Source organism: Crocodylus siamensis, chromosome 7 (assembly GCF_052110815.1).
Source record: "Crocodylus siamensis isolate JL-2025a chromosome 7, ASM5211081v1, whole genome shotgun sequence".
Taxonomy (NCBI): Eukaryota; Metazoa; Chordata; order Crocodylia; family Crocodylidae; genus Crocodylus; species Crocodylus siamensis.
The window spans coordinates 97,854,684-97,870,529 of NC_143401.1; the positions used below are offsets into that span (position 1 = coordinate 97,854,684).

Here is a 15,846-nt window from a genome sequence, read left to right on the forward strand (position 1 = left end):
TTGTACTTTGCTCTGCAGCTGCTCCAGCGCTTTCCACTCCCCATGGGCCCTTTCCCATGCTGTGGCAGGGCTGGCTGAGCCCCAGTGCCTGGTGGCAGGTCTGCACCTGCACTCACGAACCCTCGCTGGGGCAAGCTGGCCTACCCCCACCCTTTCCAGGGCAGCCTGTTGAACTCACCTTGGAGGCATGCGCTCTGGAGCTCAGGTACTGCAGCCTGGCGCACTCCCGGATGTACACTGGAGCCTGGGCAGGAGAGGAAGTGGTAATGAGTTCAGGGGAAAGCTATCATTTCGTTTGCTTGGCTCCAGAGAGGAACCATGGCCCCACTGTGAACGTCTCCACAGGCACTCCCAGGAGCCAGCAGCTCCCAGTAGTCCTTTCAACAGGGATTCTCTCTGCTCAGTGCAGCCACAGGAGTCCCTGGGTAGCATGCTCCCAGCTGATGCATAAGACACAAGGGGAGCAGTGCAAAACAGCCCCCACTGTGCTGCCTTCCTGCATGCAAGCGCCTGGGCACCTGCCGAGGCCTATCTGGGGGCAGGACACTCATGCAGGAGGTGCACCCTGGCCAGGGCACACAGGTCTGCCAAGCGCTGCCTGAGGGCACTAGGCCCAGGAGACCCCAAGTGCACTGCAGAGCTGCTCACTGACCTACTACACCCACCATCCCCTCATGTCACAGATGACTCCCTCCCTGGCTGATCCAGCACCTCCTGATGCTCGGCTGGGAACAGCTCCACAGGAAGCTGTCCCTGGAACGACCTTCCTTCCAGCCCCCCAGGCTCCCCAGCTGCGGGGCCCCTGACAGCATGCCCCACAAAGTGGGACTGGGGGTGTATCCCGGAGCCTGCTGGCGCCGATCCCCAGCTGGCCAGCAGAGGGTGATGTTAGGCCACACGGTGCTTGCCCAGGGCCAAGGCGGAAAGGCCAAGCCTTGGCGGGACACTGCTGTGTCCTGGGCTTGGGCTGGGTCAGTGTCTGAGCCAGCAACCCCTCTCCAATCACTGCACGGAAGCAGCAAAAGCAGGCTCCCGCAGGAGGGTGCACAGACCGCACTGTAGGCAGCAAGGAGCACCAGGGAGAGCAGGGACCTGGGGCCCGCACCTTGAAGAGCTTCTGGGAGTGTTTGATCATGAAGGCGACACCATTGTTGAGCTTGATGATGTTCTCCTGCAGGTCGTTGGCCGTCACCTGGGAGGGGAGACCCGTGGCAGGACAGTTAAGGCAAAGGGCGGAGGAAGGGGCTCTACATCTTGGCTTCTAGGCAGGAGCTCTCACTGCTCCAGCCACTGGTGTTACATGGGGCAGATGCTGTGAGTGGTGCTCAGCACTGTAGAGGTGTACAGGCTGGCACAGGACATAGTCCCTCACCTGCCAGGGCACCTGAGTTGAACAGAGCCCTGCAGTGAGGCTGCCTTGTGAGCCAGGTGCTTCTTAAAACCACTGAGATGTGCAAAGAGAGGAAGCAATGCATATGGCTACTCACATCTGCTGCATGGAGCCCCAGCCCCACCTCCCACTGCCCCAGCAGTGCCAACTGCCCTGTCCTAACTAGCAGCCGTGACCTGCTCCTCCAACCCTGTGCCCACAACCAGTTCTGGTGACCCTGCTGCAGTGCCTTCTCCCACGGCAACCTGGAGTCGCCCAGTGCCGCATGGCTTCTGAAGTGCTGCTTACATTGCGGGGCCATAGGATGTGTGGCGCGAACATGAGGGCCAGGTTGTGGGCAGACATCTTGTTCTTGTCCTGCTTCTTGGCTGTCTGGTAGAGCAGGTCCAGCAGCAGCTTGAGCAGGCTGCGGTTGGGCGCAGGCAGGAGGAGGAAGAGCAGCTGCAGCGCCTCAATCTGCCGCTCCTTATCGGGGGCACCCGTCTTGTTGCCCTTCTCGTCGAACAGCATCAGGTCTGCAAAGGGGGTAGGGGCCAGCTTTCATAGCCCGCATCGAGGAACTGCTCACTTCAGCCCACCCAGCACATGCGACCTCCAGACGCTCCCACCCATCTCTCTCACTTTCTGGTTCCCTTCCTCTGCATAAGAGATCTCGCCTTTCTAAATCCAGCCTTCCTGCTGGTAGGGTCACTAAGCATGTGGGGAAACAGGTCAGGGATGGTCTACGTGCAGTGATGCTCTGCTGTGGGGGTGTCCCAGGTCTCTGGGCTGTGCCAGTTGCCTCCACACCCCTTTCTGCTCCATGTGGCAGGAGGCTTTTAAGTTTCCCCGAGAGGTGCTGGGTGCTGATGCAGCCCAGGCTGGGGATGGGGCTGGGCTGTGCCAATGTTCCTGCTGGCACCAACCCTGCAGGGTCTTTCCCCTGGGCTCAGGCTCAGCCCCACATTGCACTGGGACAGGAAGGGATTTCTCCCCTGCTCAGACTGGTGTGGGCTGCAAGGTTTTGCCTTCCTCTGCAGTGGGGGCACGGCCTGGGCCTAGGCTCTCTGGAGTGTCCATGAACCCCTGCAGGTCCCTCCCAGTCCCACGGCTCTAGGATATCTATGAAAGTGCCCTTTTCCCCTGCCCTTGACTGCCTCTGAATTCCTCCCCCAGAGAAAACCACCTCCAGAGACAAATGTGGCTGCGCAGAGTCCTTCGGCATTAGCTGCTCCCAGCCAGCCTGGTCCCCCTGCTTTGCACATTGCTGCCCACTCACCTGCAATCTTGAGGTGGGCAAGGAAGTGCTTGCGTGTGAGCAGAGGCTCCGGCAGCTCACCCAGGAACACCTTCAGCAGCGTGGCCACATCATTGGAGTGGAACTCCCCCGAGTCCAAGTCCACGTCCATCCCACTGTTCAGGGCGTCCTTCAGAAGCTGCTGGCGGACACTGTTCCCTGGCACCCGGAACAAGCCTTCCACACGTAGGTCTGCCCAGAGGGAGTAAATGAGAGTGCCTGTCAGCCTCGTACCGCAGCCCGCGGCCAACCCCATGTCCCATGAACTGCCTGCAAAGCCCAGGTTGCAGCTGGTGCCTCATGTCCCTCCCATATCAGAGCCCCCAGGGGCGCCAGGGCCCCAGCACCAGCAGGCACTCCTGGCTGAGGACAAGCTGAGGGTTCGCTGTTGCCCTCTACTGCACACACCTGTTGGATGCAGCCAGGCATGACAGTGGAGCCACTTACTCTTGTGCAGGTACTCAATCAGCTGAGAGACTTGGGCGATGCCTTCTTCCGTCAGTGGAGACCCGAACACCACCCCTTTGTCTGAAACAAGTGTGGGGAGTGAGCCACATGGCCCAGAACCAGACCTCTGGCCTGAAAACCGCCCACCCAGCTCCAAGAAACATTTCCCTGACAAGACCAGGCTCTCCAGTGCAGGGATGGGACAAAGCAGTTCTGGTTCTGAAAACACGGTGCCTAAAGATCATAAATGCCCCCCTTAGACAGGACATGACACGTACCCCCCAGCAGCTCCTTGTGAAGGCAGCAGTCAGAGCCTTGAAGCAGGCCTGCTCTTAACCCAATGCCCATGCAAATGGATCCTCAACAATTTTTTGAAGCACACATAGGATCACAGAAAATGAGGGCTGGAAGGGACCTCAGGAGGTTGCATCTAGTCCAACCTCCTGTTCAAAGCACGACCAGCCCCAACCAGATCATCCCAGCTGCATCTTTGTTGGGTAAGGCCCTAAAAACCTCCAGTGATGGAGATGGCACCACCTCTCTGGGAAGCCTGTTCCAGTATTTTACTACACTTCTAGTGAGAAAATTCTTCTCAATATCTAACCAGTTCCCTTGCTGCAACTGGAACCCATTGCTCTTTGTTTTGCCATCTACCACCACTGAGAACAGTCCAGCTCCATCCTCTTTACAACCCCTCTGCAGGGAGTTAAAGGCTGCTGTTAAATCCCTGCTTGGTCTTCTCTTCTCCAGACTAAATAAGCCTAGTTCCTTCAGCTTCTCACCAGTCCTGTACCCCAGCCCACAACCATTTTCGTTGCCCTCTGCTGGACTCTCTCCAGTGTGTCCACATCCTTTCTGTACTGGGAGACCCAAAACTGGACACAGGACTCCAGATTTGGCCTTCCCAATGTTGAATTGAGGGGAAGAATCACTGCTCTCGATCTTCTGGCAACGCTCCTACCAATGCAGCCCAGGATGCTGGTAGCCTTCTTGGCACCGAGGGCGCACTGCTGGCTCCTATTCAGTTCTTGTCCCCTGTCCTCCCAGGTTCTTTTCTGCCCATCCAGTCACCCCCAGCCTGTATGGGATTGTTCCATCTTAAGTGCAGGACTTTCTACTTGTCCTTGTTGAACCCCATGAGATTTCTTTTGGTGTAATCCTCCAATTTGTCTAGTTTACTCTGAATCCTAGCCCAACCCCCCAGCATTACTCCTCCTCCCAGCTTGGTGTCATCAGCAAACTTGCTGAGAGTGCACTGCATCCCACCTTCCAGGTTGCTGATGAAGGCACGGAACAAAACCATCCCCAGAAGGAACCCCCAGGGCATCCATTGGATACTGATTGCCAACTAGACATTGAGCCACAGATCACTACTCTCTGAGCCCAATGCTGTAGCCAGTTTTCTATCCCCCATACAGTCTATTCATCCAACCTGTACTCCCTTAGTTTGCCTGCGATAATGTTGTGGGAGATGCATGTGAGAACAGCCACATTGGAGCCAATGCTCCAGCCCTGCAAAGCCAGGTCTGCCAGGAGCGGCTAAGGGGGGAAAGTCACCCCCAGCACTCCCACTACCTGTTCCAAGCTCTCTCAGGTGGATGCACTGCATGGAAGCAGGGACTTGGGAAGCTCTGGTTGTGGCTTATTAATCTTGCCAGCTGTGTAGATGAACCACACAAACACGCTGGACCCAGCCCTGAACTCAGCTGCAGCCCTGCGACCTGACGCTGCCATGCAGGCTGGAGACGCAGTTAAGGGAACAGTTCAGTCGAGCCCACACTGCAAGATTCAATGCTGTGTTTTGGCTTGAGAGAGACTTGTGCCCAGTGAGGCTGATCTCACACAGACCACGGAGGTGGTGGGAAGGGAGATGCCTGCTTGGTGCACAGTGATAGCTGGGCACTGCCCGGGCAGAAGAAAGAACAAGAGAGATGTGGTCAGGAGAGGAGAGTGAGTGCTACAGGTGAAGCCAGCTGCAGCCTGGCTGGGGAATACCTGTTGGCTCACATTTGCAGACCCTGCTCGAGGAGGCCAGACTAGTGGAATCAGCTCCTGCCTCCCCCTGACCTGCGTGAGCAGAAGTGCGGTGCCAGATGGCCGGACAAGACACAGGAAGAGCGGGAAGCATGGAGGCAAGCTGTCTCATGGTGGGGGGCACCTCACCCACAACCACGGGTGGACTGTCCTCTCGGCAGGTGGAAGATTCCCAGCCACTGGCCAACAATTCAGGCGCACAATTCCTGAAGCAACAAGGCATGAAAACAAGCCGAAAGGGGCAGGCCAGACGGACAGGAGAACAGGACCAGACAAGGGGCTCATTCAAGTGAAACTAGCTTGCTAAGCCAGTGCAGAAACCTTCCTGCCTGCAGAGGCTCCAGGGTGGGAGTGTTGCTGTCAAGGAGAGGAGCACAAACACAAACACTGCCACCCGGACTGCCTGGGCCTGTGGTCCATTCCACTGGGCCTAGGTTAGGCAGCCATAGGAGACCAGCTGCCCTCACCACTCTCCTGAAGGAAAGCCCAGCCTCTAAGGCTGACGAGGCCACGGGGCTGGCGTTGGAACAAACCTTTTGGCAAGCAGGCCAATGGAAGGGCTATCAGACATTGTGTCATTCACTGTGCTGCCTCCTGAGAACTTTGGGATACGTCATCAGCCCCCAGGAATTCCCACTTCCTGCTGGTCAAGACGTGCAAGGCCTCTCTTGGATCAGGTACAAGCAAAAAACTCCCAGTTCCGTAGGAAGGAACGGTGTCCGAAGGGAGGAATGGTTTGCAACAGCAAGCTGTCCTTAAGGGAAGAGGCTTGGATATGAGCCAACAAGTTTGGAGCCTTTGGCAGCCAGAAAAAGGCTGAGCAGACACCTGGGGGTATGCTCAGGACGGAGGATTACACAGTTTGGAGGGCTGGACCTGTTCTCCAGACAAGAAGTTAAAATCCAGATGAACACTCGATTCTCAGAAGACTTTGAAAGCACCTGGAAACAGGCACCGAGCTGCAGCAGTCTTGAAAATGCTCTGTTACAGGTAAACCCAGAGGCAGAACCGTCCTGCACAATGGTAAGACCTTCTCATGACAGTGTGCGTCTGCTTCCAGATGAGGCAGAGCTGGGAAGTGCCGCCTCGAGTTTGTAGAGTTTTGAAGAATCATTATTTGCCCTCCCAGCTCCACCACTGCAGACCACAGAGAAAGCTTTGCACTGAGCTGGATGGCTGTTGATCAGATGGGACTGACGTCACTGTCCCTGCGACCAGATGCTGAACCATCTTTAATGCTCAGGCTCACCTCTAAAGATCAGGTAGAGGGGAAAGGGTAATTAGTGGTAACAAGAGGCGTGAAAAGAAGCGGCCTCCAGAGATGGCAGGGCTCAGGCAGGGGGCCAGGGGGCTGCTGTCTGGTTTGAAAATGTGGAAGGCAGTTTCAGGCGAGGCGAGCAATCAGATCCCAGCAGTACCAGGTCTGCCTGGTTCATGGACCGGAAAGCAGCTGCTCCAGGTCTAGAATGAGGATGTGTGGAGCAGGCCACATTGGTTTCTCCTGGCTGGCAGGCACAGTCTGTCCAGGGAATGTCACAGAAAAGTGTCTCCAGGACAGAGAAAGGATATTGGAGTCAGCAGAGACCTCCCCCCAGCCCTGGCATGCAGCCAGCAGGCTCTGAAACATCTGCCAGTGTCACAGTACTATGGCCACGCCGCCATGGAAGGATTCAGAGGCCACGTTGAGAAGCATGAGGTCCCAGGGATGTTTTTTGAGGAGCCTGCACTGCTAGCTGGAGACACTCATTTTGAAAGCTATTAAAATGGAGTTCCAGAACAGTACAATCAATACACTTCAAAAAATCCAAAATCAACAGAGATGAGGAAACCTCAATAAGCCTTCTCGAAAGGCCGTTTGGAGAATGTGGAGATTTCTGCATTATCTTTATGAAAAATTCTGCCTGATTTGGTTTCCCCACTATCTGTATTATGTACCAGGTTGGAAGGGCACGTCGTATTTCTCGAGGCACAGGGAAAGAAGAGTTGTACAGACAGCTGGGGACAGATGGGGCCAGCCTTTGGCATGTAGCACAAGGACCTGGCCTACATGTAGACCTCTGTGCAAGCTGCACTGAGATAAGTTGAACCAGGAGGGTAGAGGAGCTGCCAGACTTGCATGGGTGGTGCTTTAGGGCCTGGTACTAGTGGTACACCCTGGGTAAGCCCACGTAAAAACTTTAGGCAAAGCAGTCCCTGTAAAGCTAAGACAGACGGGTAACTCCCTGCCTTCCGAGACCAGGAGAGATTAAAGAGAAGCAAGCAGCCACAGCAGGCAACACTTGAAGGAAACAGGCCACAGCTCCGCCTTGCCAGCAGACAGTTGGGCTAAAGGGGGAAGTGCTGGCCAAAGGCAGGTAAGTACTGGGGGCCGCACAGACAGTTAAATTGTTTCTGCCCTGCTGGGTGAGGAGATAGCAAGACTTCCAGAGGCACCTAGGCATTCCTGGTGAAGGGGAAAGGGAGATCTGAACAGACTCATTTGTGGAGAGTCCTTCACAGCATAGTGCCAGGGCTGGGCTGTGGGCACCAGCTCACGGGGAAAGGAGGTAGAGCACTGGGAGGACAAGGTGTCCAAGGCAGAGCCCGGAGTCCTGAAACAGAAGAGGCCGCTGCAGAGCGACTCTGCTTCCCCCCTTTCAGTCCAGTGAATCTTAAAGGGAGCTGGGAGAGCAGAAGCAGCTCAGGCTCTGCTCTTGCTGGGCCAGGACGTGAAGGCAGGAGGAAACAAATGGAACAGCCCCAGAGGTTGGACTGTGCTCCCTTTGCAGGCAGGTGTGCCACCAACCCCCTGTAACCAGGGATGGCCCAATGTGAGCGCAGGCTGGGGCAGCTTACCTGCACCCGGGATCCCGACCAGTACAGATGTTACTCTTGAGAGTTGAGCCGAGGTCTGTGCAGAGGGCAGAGGGTGGTGCCAAGTGTTGGCTATGGAGATGAGAAGGACGGAGCCTGAGCATTACTTCTTTCCAACACCAACGGTCCTTCTGTGTCTACTCTTGCCACCTTTAGCATTGCCCTGTGCTTAATAGGGACAGGCTCTAAACTAAGGAGAACTCTGCAAGTTGCAGACGGAAACTCAGGGCCACGAGAGGCAGAAGAAAGACCGGACACCTGAATTACTGACACAAGACTTCAGTGTCTGATGGGGTGGGCCTGCCCAGGTCCGATATACCCATCCCGAAGCAGATGGAGCTGGGTTGCGCAGTCTGAGCTCACCAGAGCAGCGTCTGCTTACACTGAAACCACTGGGACCCAAGACTGACTAGAGCTGGGGGAGCTACTGCAACCTAATAATAAGAGTGACCTCTGGGAAACAAGGAGAGCAAATGCAAAGGTCTCCCTGTGGCAACTCTGGGTGCCAAATGCACGTCAAAGGAAGCAGGTTACCTTGCATTCAGCCACTTCTAATGAGCTGCCCTCCTGGTTTTGCCTTGTCGCTCAGGCTAGCAGCCCAGCTGCTGGTAACAGCCCCAGCATTAGGCACTGAGCCAACCTCTGGCCAGCTCTCCAAGGGCTCACACCATGTACAAGGGCACAACTGGTGGGTGCAGCAAAGACCATGGGCAAATTGCCTGCCTCTCAAGGACAGGCTCAGAGTGGGAGTTTGGTGCATGGTACAACTAACTTCCAAGGCCCACATCAACTGGCAGAGCTGGGTTGCTGGCTCTGGACACTGCTCACCTTTCCGCTTCAGAGACATGAGGGACCGAAAGAATCCCGAGGCTGTGGTGGTCCCGCCAGGCAGCTTGGGCTCCTCCTCCCCCATCAGCTGGGCCAGCTCTGTCCCAGGCAGGTCGATGAGCCGGGTGATGTTGCTGACCACGAGCTCTGTGAAGACTTCGGGTTTCTCATGCCGCAGCTTCTCCACAAAGAAGTCAGGGTTGAAGATGATGGGCTGGCCGCGCAGAGAGGGGTCATTGCAGATGACGAAGTTGCAGATGGTCTCACTGAGAATGGAAAAGAGAGAGAGTCAAACTCTTCCTCCCGACTCACTCAGGCAGCTGCAGCCTCCCTGCAGCCTGGATCGAATTCAGAAGATAGCTGCTGGCATGAGAGCTGCCAGTGCTCTCCCATCTCCACTGTTCCAGCAGTGCCGGGGACCCGCAGCACCCTTAGCTTGAGTGGATGTGAGGAAATATTTATTCACTGTTAGAACTGTGAGGAAGTGGAGCAGATGCCAGGGAAGGCGGGCTCTCCATCCCTGGAGGTGTTCGAGCAGAGGCTGGACAGCCACTAGTGAGGGATGACCTAGGCGGAGCAATGCCTGTGCTCTGCTATAGGGAAACACTTGGCTGTCCCCTTTCGTTTCTGCTCCATGTATCAGGGGGGTTTTAATCCTCCCCCAGAGGCACTAGGTGCTGGCTGCAGTCCAGGCTGGGGACAGGGCTGGGCTGTGTCAATGCTCCTGCTGGCACCAACACTGCAGGGTCCTGGCTGGAGTGCCTTGCCCCCACACTCAAAGTCAGCCCCATGCTGCAGTGCCATCAGGAAGGGATTCCCCCTGCTTAGACTGGTCTGAACTGGTGGGATTTTGCCTTCCTCTGCAGCAGGGGCATGGCCTGGGCCTGGGCTCTCTGCAGTGCTCACAACCCCTGCGGCACCAGTAAGACATTGGCACCTGTGGCCCCCCTGTATCCCAGGGGCAGGTGTAGGTGCAAAGCCTGGGGCTGTGTCAGGGGTGACTGTGTTGTGTGGCTCTACGGTTGCACATAGGATTTGTCTGGGCTGGTTTGGACAGGGCTGATCCTGCCTCAGGCAGGGCTGGGACTGGATACGACCCCACAGCTCCCTGCCAGCCCAGTTTCCCTATAATTTTAAGGCTCATCATCACTCAATTTGGTTGCCAGGGCAGTTGTATACAACAAAGAACAGAAACATGGGACTGAGCGTGACCTGGGTCACTGTGTCCAGGGCTCAGCCTTGCAGGTGCCCACACCCAAGCATCCCTTTCATAACCAGCTTACGCGCCATTAGTTTTCTTGTCCCCGTCCTCCTGGTGGGAGGCTGCTGCAGAATCTCACTGCTCCCCTGATTAAGTAATTTTCTGCCTAAATTGGTTCACAGCCAGTTTGCACTCATTTGTTCTTGTGCATGCTCCAAACTCATAGCTAGAAGCTTCCTTTCCTGTGGGGTCAGCACTCTCCTGGGTTTTGCTTCATGTTATAATTAGCAGTGCCTGAGACAAGATACAGAAAACGCCACAAGAAAGCTGTCGCATGGCTCCTTGCTGAGCCTTGATAGCAAGATTTCAGGCCACTAAACACCCTGAGAGGGAGAGATCTCAGTGAAGAAGAAAAATGGGCAACCAAATTTCCACCCTCAGAAGCTGACCATTGCTGGACAACAGAGTGGGCCAGGGGCCGATCTGCGGGAAGGCACAGCAGTGTTCACAGACTGTAAAACGAGAGCAGAGCTTGGTGGTCATCTGCACAGCGCTGGCCATGAGGCTCCCCTGAATGAGCCCCTACAGGAACTCAGACTGGGTGGCCCACAAGTGCTTAATTGGCAGCCCATGGGCTCCTGCCACCCTTATAACTGTGGCTCCCTGCACCTTCCCCTATGGGTCTGGGCATCGTTCCCCCAGCTATCACTGCCTCCTGCTGCTGCCACCAGTGCCATCTTCCTCCATCTTGCCTCCAGGCCACTGGGGTTTGTGGGATCCCCACTCTCTTCTCCAGTTTCTGCTTCATACCCCCAACTGGCAAAAGGGCAGCAGCAGGAACTGTAGGGTTGTGCCTTATTTTGCAGTTGTTTGTCCCTTTAGCTTCCAGCACTGGCAGAGAATCCAAGGAGTCCTCTCTGCCAACATCCGTGCCCCACACAGGCAGTGCTGGGCTACAGGCAAGTCACCTCCAGCTTCTCTCAGACGACTGCGTAGACCGAGCTCCTCGCCCCTGTCATTAGGACACAGCAGGGAGATGAACCCTGGGTCACTGAAGCCGTGCCCTGCTATTGTAGAAGCCCATGCTGTAAGCCCACCCATGGCCTGCTTATGCTGTTTTAAAACTAAATGAGGAGGAGTGGGAACAAGCAACCTGCTGGAAGGGCTTTCCACAGCATCCTTCCTTGGATGACTAGGAAGCTTCTTCTAACGTCCAGTCGAAGGGTCACAGCCAGCTCATGCCCACGTGGCTCCTGTGTCAACACTGTCCCCTTTACCTCCCCAGACCTCCCGCTCTGCCCAGTCAGGGGCATGGACCGAGGTGGTCAAGGGCCCCAAGGCCCACTGCACCAAGGCCCCCACCTCGCCGGAGCTTAGCAACAGGTTCACACCTCTTGCAGCCCCAGCAGAGCCTGCTCAGTTGCCGGCTCCCGCAGGCAACCCAGGCTCAACCGCAGCTACTGCCTCCACTCTCCCCAAGTCAAAGCAAAAGGTGTTTGTTGTGGGAGACCCCGTCCTGCGGCGCACTGAGGGGCAATCTGCCGCCCCGACCCCTTAGCCCAGGAAGTCTGCTGCTTCCCGGGGGCCCGCATCTGAGACATTGCGGAGAGGATCCCAGAGCTCCTCCGGCCCACAGACCACTACCCCATGCTCCGTATTCATGTGGGCACCAATGACACGGCTCGGAGCCCCCCCAGCCAGGTCATGAGGCGCTACGGGGAGTTGGGAGCGGGGCTTAGGGGTCTGGGGGCGCAGGCGGTGTTCTCATCGATCCTCCCAGTCTAGGGCTATGGGCTGAGGAGGGAGAGGAGGATCCACGCGGTGAACCAAAGACTGCGGCGCTGGTGTTATCAGGAAGGCTTTGGCTTCCATGACCACAGCCCGCTCTTTGGAGAGAGAGGCAGTGAGCTGCTGGGAAGGGATGGCCTCCACCTCTCTCCCCTGGGGAGGAGGCTCTTCTCAGCCAGCCTGGCTGACCTGCTCCACCGGGCTTTAAACTAAGCCCGCTGGGGGATGGGGGGACTACTGCCACTGCTGGCCCGCTGAGCGACCCTTGCAAAGCCAGCAGACCAAGGCACTTAAGGGAGCCCACCCCTGCCGGAGCCCTGGCACAATCTGTGGGCAAGGCAAGAGCCCCCAAGGGCACACTCACCTGCCTGTACACTAATGCCAGGAGCCTGGGCAACAAGCAGGGGGAGCTCGTTCTCCTGCTCAGTGCAAAGAATTATGACGTCATTGGGATAACGGAGACCTGGTGGGACTCCACCCATGACTGGACCACGGGGATAGAGGGCTGTACCCTGTACAGGAGGGATCGTGTTGACAGAAGGGGCGGGGGTGTAGCTCTCTATGTGAAGGAAAGCTACATGTCCCTGCAAGCTGATGTTGGCGACCGGCATGGACAGCTAGAGACCCTCTGGGTAAAAATTCGTGGGGAATTTGGCACAGGGGACACAACGGTGGGAGTCTACTACAGACCTCCCACTCAAAGTCCCGAGCTTGACCAGGAGTTCACCCAGGAACTGACTGAGGCTGCGTGCTCCAGGACCTTGGTTGTCATGGGTGACTTCAATTACCCGGACATCTCCTGGGAAGATCACTAGATCGGCAAAATCTGAGCGGGGGCAAAGCTTTCTCTCGTGCGTGGATGACCTCTACCTGACTCAAGAAGTGTATGGGCCAACGAGAGGCAAAGTGCTGCTTGACCTGGTACTGGCTACGGGGGACGACCTACTCGGCGACCTAGTGATCGATGGGAAGCTGGGTGACAGCGACCATGGGCTGATCACCTTCACCATCCGCCATAAAGCTGGCAAGTCAGTCAGCAACACAGAAGTCCTTGACTTCCGAAAAGCCGACTTTGACAAGCTCAAGAGGCTTGTCGGTCAGGCCCTTAGGGAGCATGACCCCAGGGAGATGGGAGTTCAAGAAGAGTGGTTGCTTCTCAAGGAAGCGATCCTCAATGCACAAGCCAAATCTATCCCAACACGGAGGAAAGGCAGCAAGAAGGCACAGCAGCCCATCTGGCTCTCCAAGGACCTAGCGGACCTCCTGCGGCTAAAAAGGAAAGCCTACAAAGGATGGAGGACGGGATTCACCTCCAAGGAGGATTATTCTGTGCTGGTCCAGTCCTGCAGGGAGCAAACCAGGAAAGCCAAGGCTGCAACTGAACTCCAACTAGCTTCAGGACAACAAAAAGTCCTTTTTCAGGTATGTGGGGAGCCAGAGGAAAAGCAAGGGCAACGTTGGGCCCCTGCTAAACCAGATGGGGCAACTGGCAACTGACGCCCAGGAAAAAGCCAACCTATTAAATAGGTACTTTGCGTCAGTCTTTCATCAGTCACACGGGATGCCCATGCCTGCTATGGGACAGGGAAATCTGGGTGAGGGGAATCCCCTACCCTCCATCAATGCTGACCTCGTGAAGGAACACCTTGAGAAGCTGGATACCTTCAAGTCAGCTGGCCCTGACAACCTGCACCCCAGGGTACTCAAGGAGCTGGCGAGCGTCATAGCCCAGCCCCTGGCACGGGTCTTTCAAAACTCCAGGCGCTCTGGTGTCGTGCCCGAAGACTGGAAGAAGGCCATTGTGGTGCCGATCTTCAAGAAAGGGAGGAGAGTGGATCCGGCTAACTACAGGCCCATTAGCCTGACTTCTATCCTGGGGAAGATCTTAGAAAAGTTTATTAAGGAGCCCATCCTTGAGGGACTGGCCCAGGCTAGCATCCTAAGGGATAGCCAGCACGGGTTTGTTGCGGGTAGGTCTTGTTTGACCAATCTCATTTCCTTCTATGAACAGGTGACCTATCACCTGGACAAGGGAGAAGAGATTGATGTCATAGATCTTGACTTCAAAAAAGCTTTTGATCTGGTATCCCATGATCACCTCTTGGCCAAACTGCCCAGTTGTGGCCTTGGCTCCACCATGATCCGCTGGCTGGGAAATTGGCTCCGTGGTCGGACCCAGAGGGTTGTGATTGATGGCAGTCACTCATCATGGTGCCCTGTGACCAGTGGGGTCCCCTCAAGGCTCTGTCCTGGGACCCATACTGTTCAACATCTTCATTAATGATGTGGACTTTGGAGTCAGGAGTGGACTGGCCAAGTTCGCCGATGACACCAAACTTTGGGGCAAAGCATCCATGCCAAAGGTAGGCGGGTGATCCAAGCTGACCTGGACAAGCTCAGCAAATGGGCAGACGAGAACCTGATGGTGTTTAACACCGAAAAATGCAAGGTTCTCCACCTTGGGAGGAAAAACCTGCAGCACCCTTATAGACTCGGCAGTGCTACGTTGCACAGCACTACAGAAGAAAGAGACTTGGGGGTCATCGTTGACCACAAGATGAACATGAGCCTGCAATGCAATGCTGCGGCTAGTAAAGCGACCAAAACGCTGGCTTGCATCCATAGATGCTTCTCGAGCAAATCCCGGGACGTCATTCTCCCCTTGTACTCGGCCGTGGTGAGGCCACAGCTGGAGTACTGCATCCAGTTTTGGGCTCCACAATTCAAAAAGGATGTGGAGAAGCTTGAGAGAGTCCAGAGGAGAGCCACGCGCATGATCAGAGGTCAGGAAAACAGATCTTACGATGACAGGCTGAGAGCCATGGGACTCTTTAGCCTGGAAAAGCGCAGGCTCCGGGGTGATCTGATGGCCACCTATAAGTTTATCAGGGGTGACCACCAGGATCGGGGGGAACGTCTGTTCACCAGAGCGCCCTATGGGATGACGAGGTCGAACGGTCACAAACTCCTGCAAGACCGTTTCAGGCTGGACATAAGGAAGAATTTCTTTCCTGTCCGAGCCCCCAAGGTCTGGAACAGTCTGCCAGTGGAGGTGGTTCAAGCGCCTACATTGAACACCTTCAAGAGTAAATTGGATGCTTATCTTGCTGGGATCCTATGATCCCAGCTGACTTCCTGCCCTTTGGGCAGGGGGCTGGACTCGATGATCTCCCGAGGTCCCTTGCAGCCCTGATGTCTATAAAATCTATGAAACCTTACAGAGGACCTGCCCTCCCTGATGTGTTCCCAGACACGTCGCCTCTCAGACTCACTGCATTGCACTAACAGAGCCCGGTGCATCGCCTGCACCAGTCAGACGGGTTCTCCGCTCCCCACTCACCCTAGCAGCCTTTCTCCCACCCATTCCTGTTTGAGTTCATCTTTCTTCAGTACTGGTGGCCAGTACTGTCTGCGGTACACCAGCGGAGCTGAACTGTCACCATCCTTGTTTCTGATATGGATTTGCCATTGTACCTCTCACCCAACACACCCTTGGATCACATTCTCTCATGCATGGGTACGTCACACTGGTAGCTTACAAATCACCCTGCGATCAGCTACCTTTGGTAAACTCATTTGCTTTTTTTATACTCTCTTCCATTTCCTCTCATCTTTAATTTATTTCTTCCTCCCTTGTTTGCTCTTAAGCCCATGCATTACTGACCTCAGACTATAGGCCCGTTAAGTGCTTTGGCCCAGTCCTTGCAACTGGAACACACCACAAGCTTTCATTGCAAGACATGCCATCACCCCTTCCATCATCCCAGTAGCAGTTGCCAGACAGAGGTGATCTGACTTTTCTGTGCCTGCTCAACACCACATGGCAAGGACTGCACTAGCCCACTGGGCCTCAAGTTCAGGCAATTAGCCCCCCACACCTTGCAAGCCCCCCCCCCGGCCCCCAGCCCCCCGTCCAGCCTTCCAGCCCAACCTGCTTTCTTGGTTGTTGGATATGCGGCTGTCCATTGAATCAGGTCCAAACACAGCAAGGCAGAGAATGTGAATCCTATTACTTCCTTGTCTTTTCTC

At 55.7% G+C, this 15,846-nt stretch overlaps 1 protein-coding gene across 6 annotated transcripts in view; it reads right to left on the reverse strand.

Annotated features, from left to right (window-relative positions):
* Positions 1 to 15,846, reverse strand: part of ARHGAP19 (Rho GTPase activating protein 19) — a 32,644-nt gene that overhangs the window by 4,039 nt on the left and 12,759 nt on the right. For 5 of the 6 annotated variants that reach the window (XM_090058121.1, XM_090058119.1, XM_090058122.1 and 2 more), the window contains 7 exons: positions 8,829 to 9,094; positions 7,983 to 8,072; positions 3,114 to 3,194; positions 2,649 to 2,858; positions 1,679 to 1,905; positions 1,106 to 1,192; positions 179 to 244 (listed from right to left, as the gene is read on the reverse strand). In XM_090058121.1, the coding sequence (XP_089914247.1) occupies positions 179 to 244; positions 1,106 to 1,192; positions 1,679 to 1,905; positions 2,649 to 2,858; positions 3,114 to 3,194; positions 7,983 to 8,072; positions 8,829 to 9,094 (1,027 nt within the window). The remainder of the gene's footprint in view (positions 1 to 178; positions 245 to 1,105; positions 1,193 to 1,678; positions 1,906 to 2,648; positions 2,859 to 3,113; positions 3,195 to 7,982; positions 8,073 to 8,828; positions 9,095 to 15,846) is intronic. The other variant, XM_090058120.1, reaches the window with a different exon arrangement.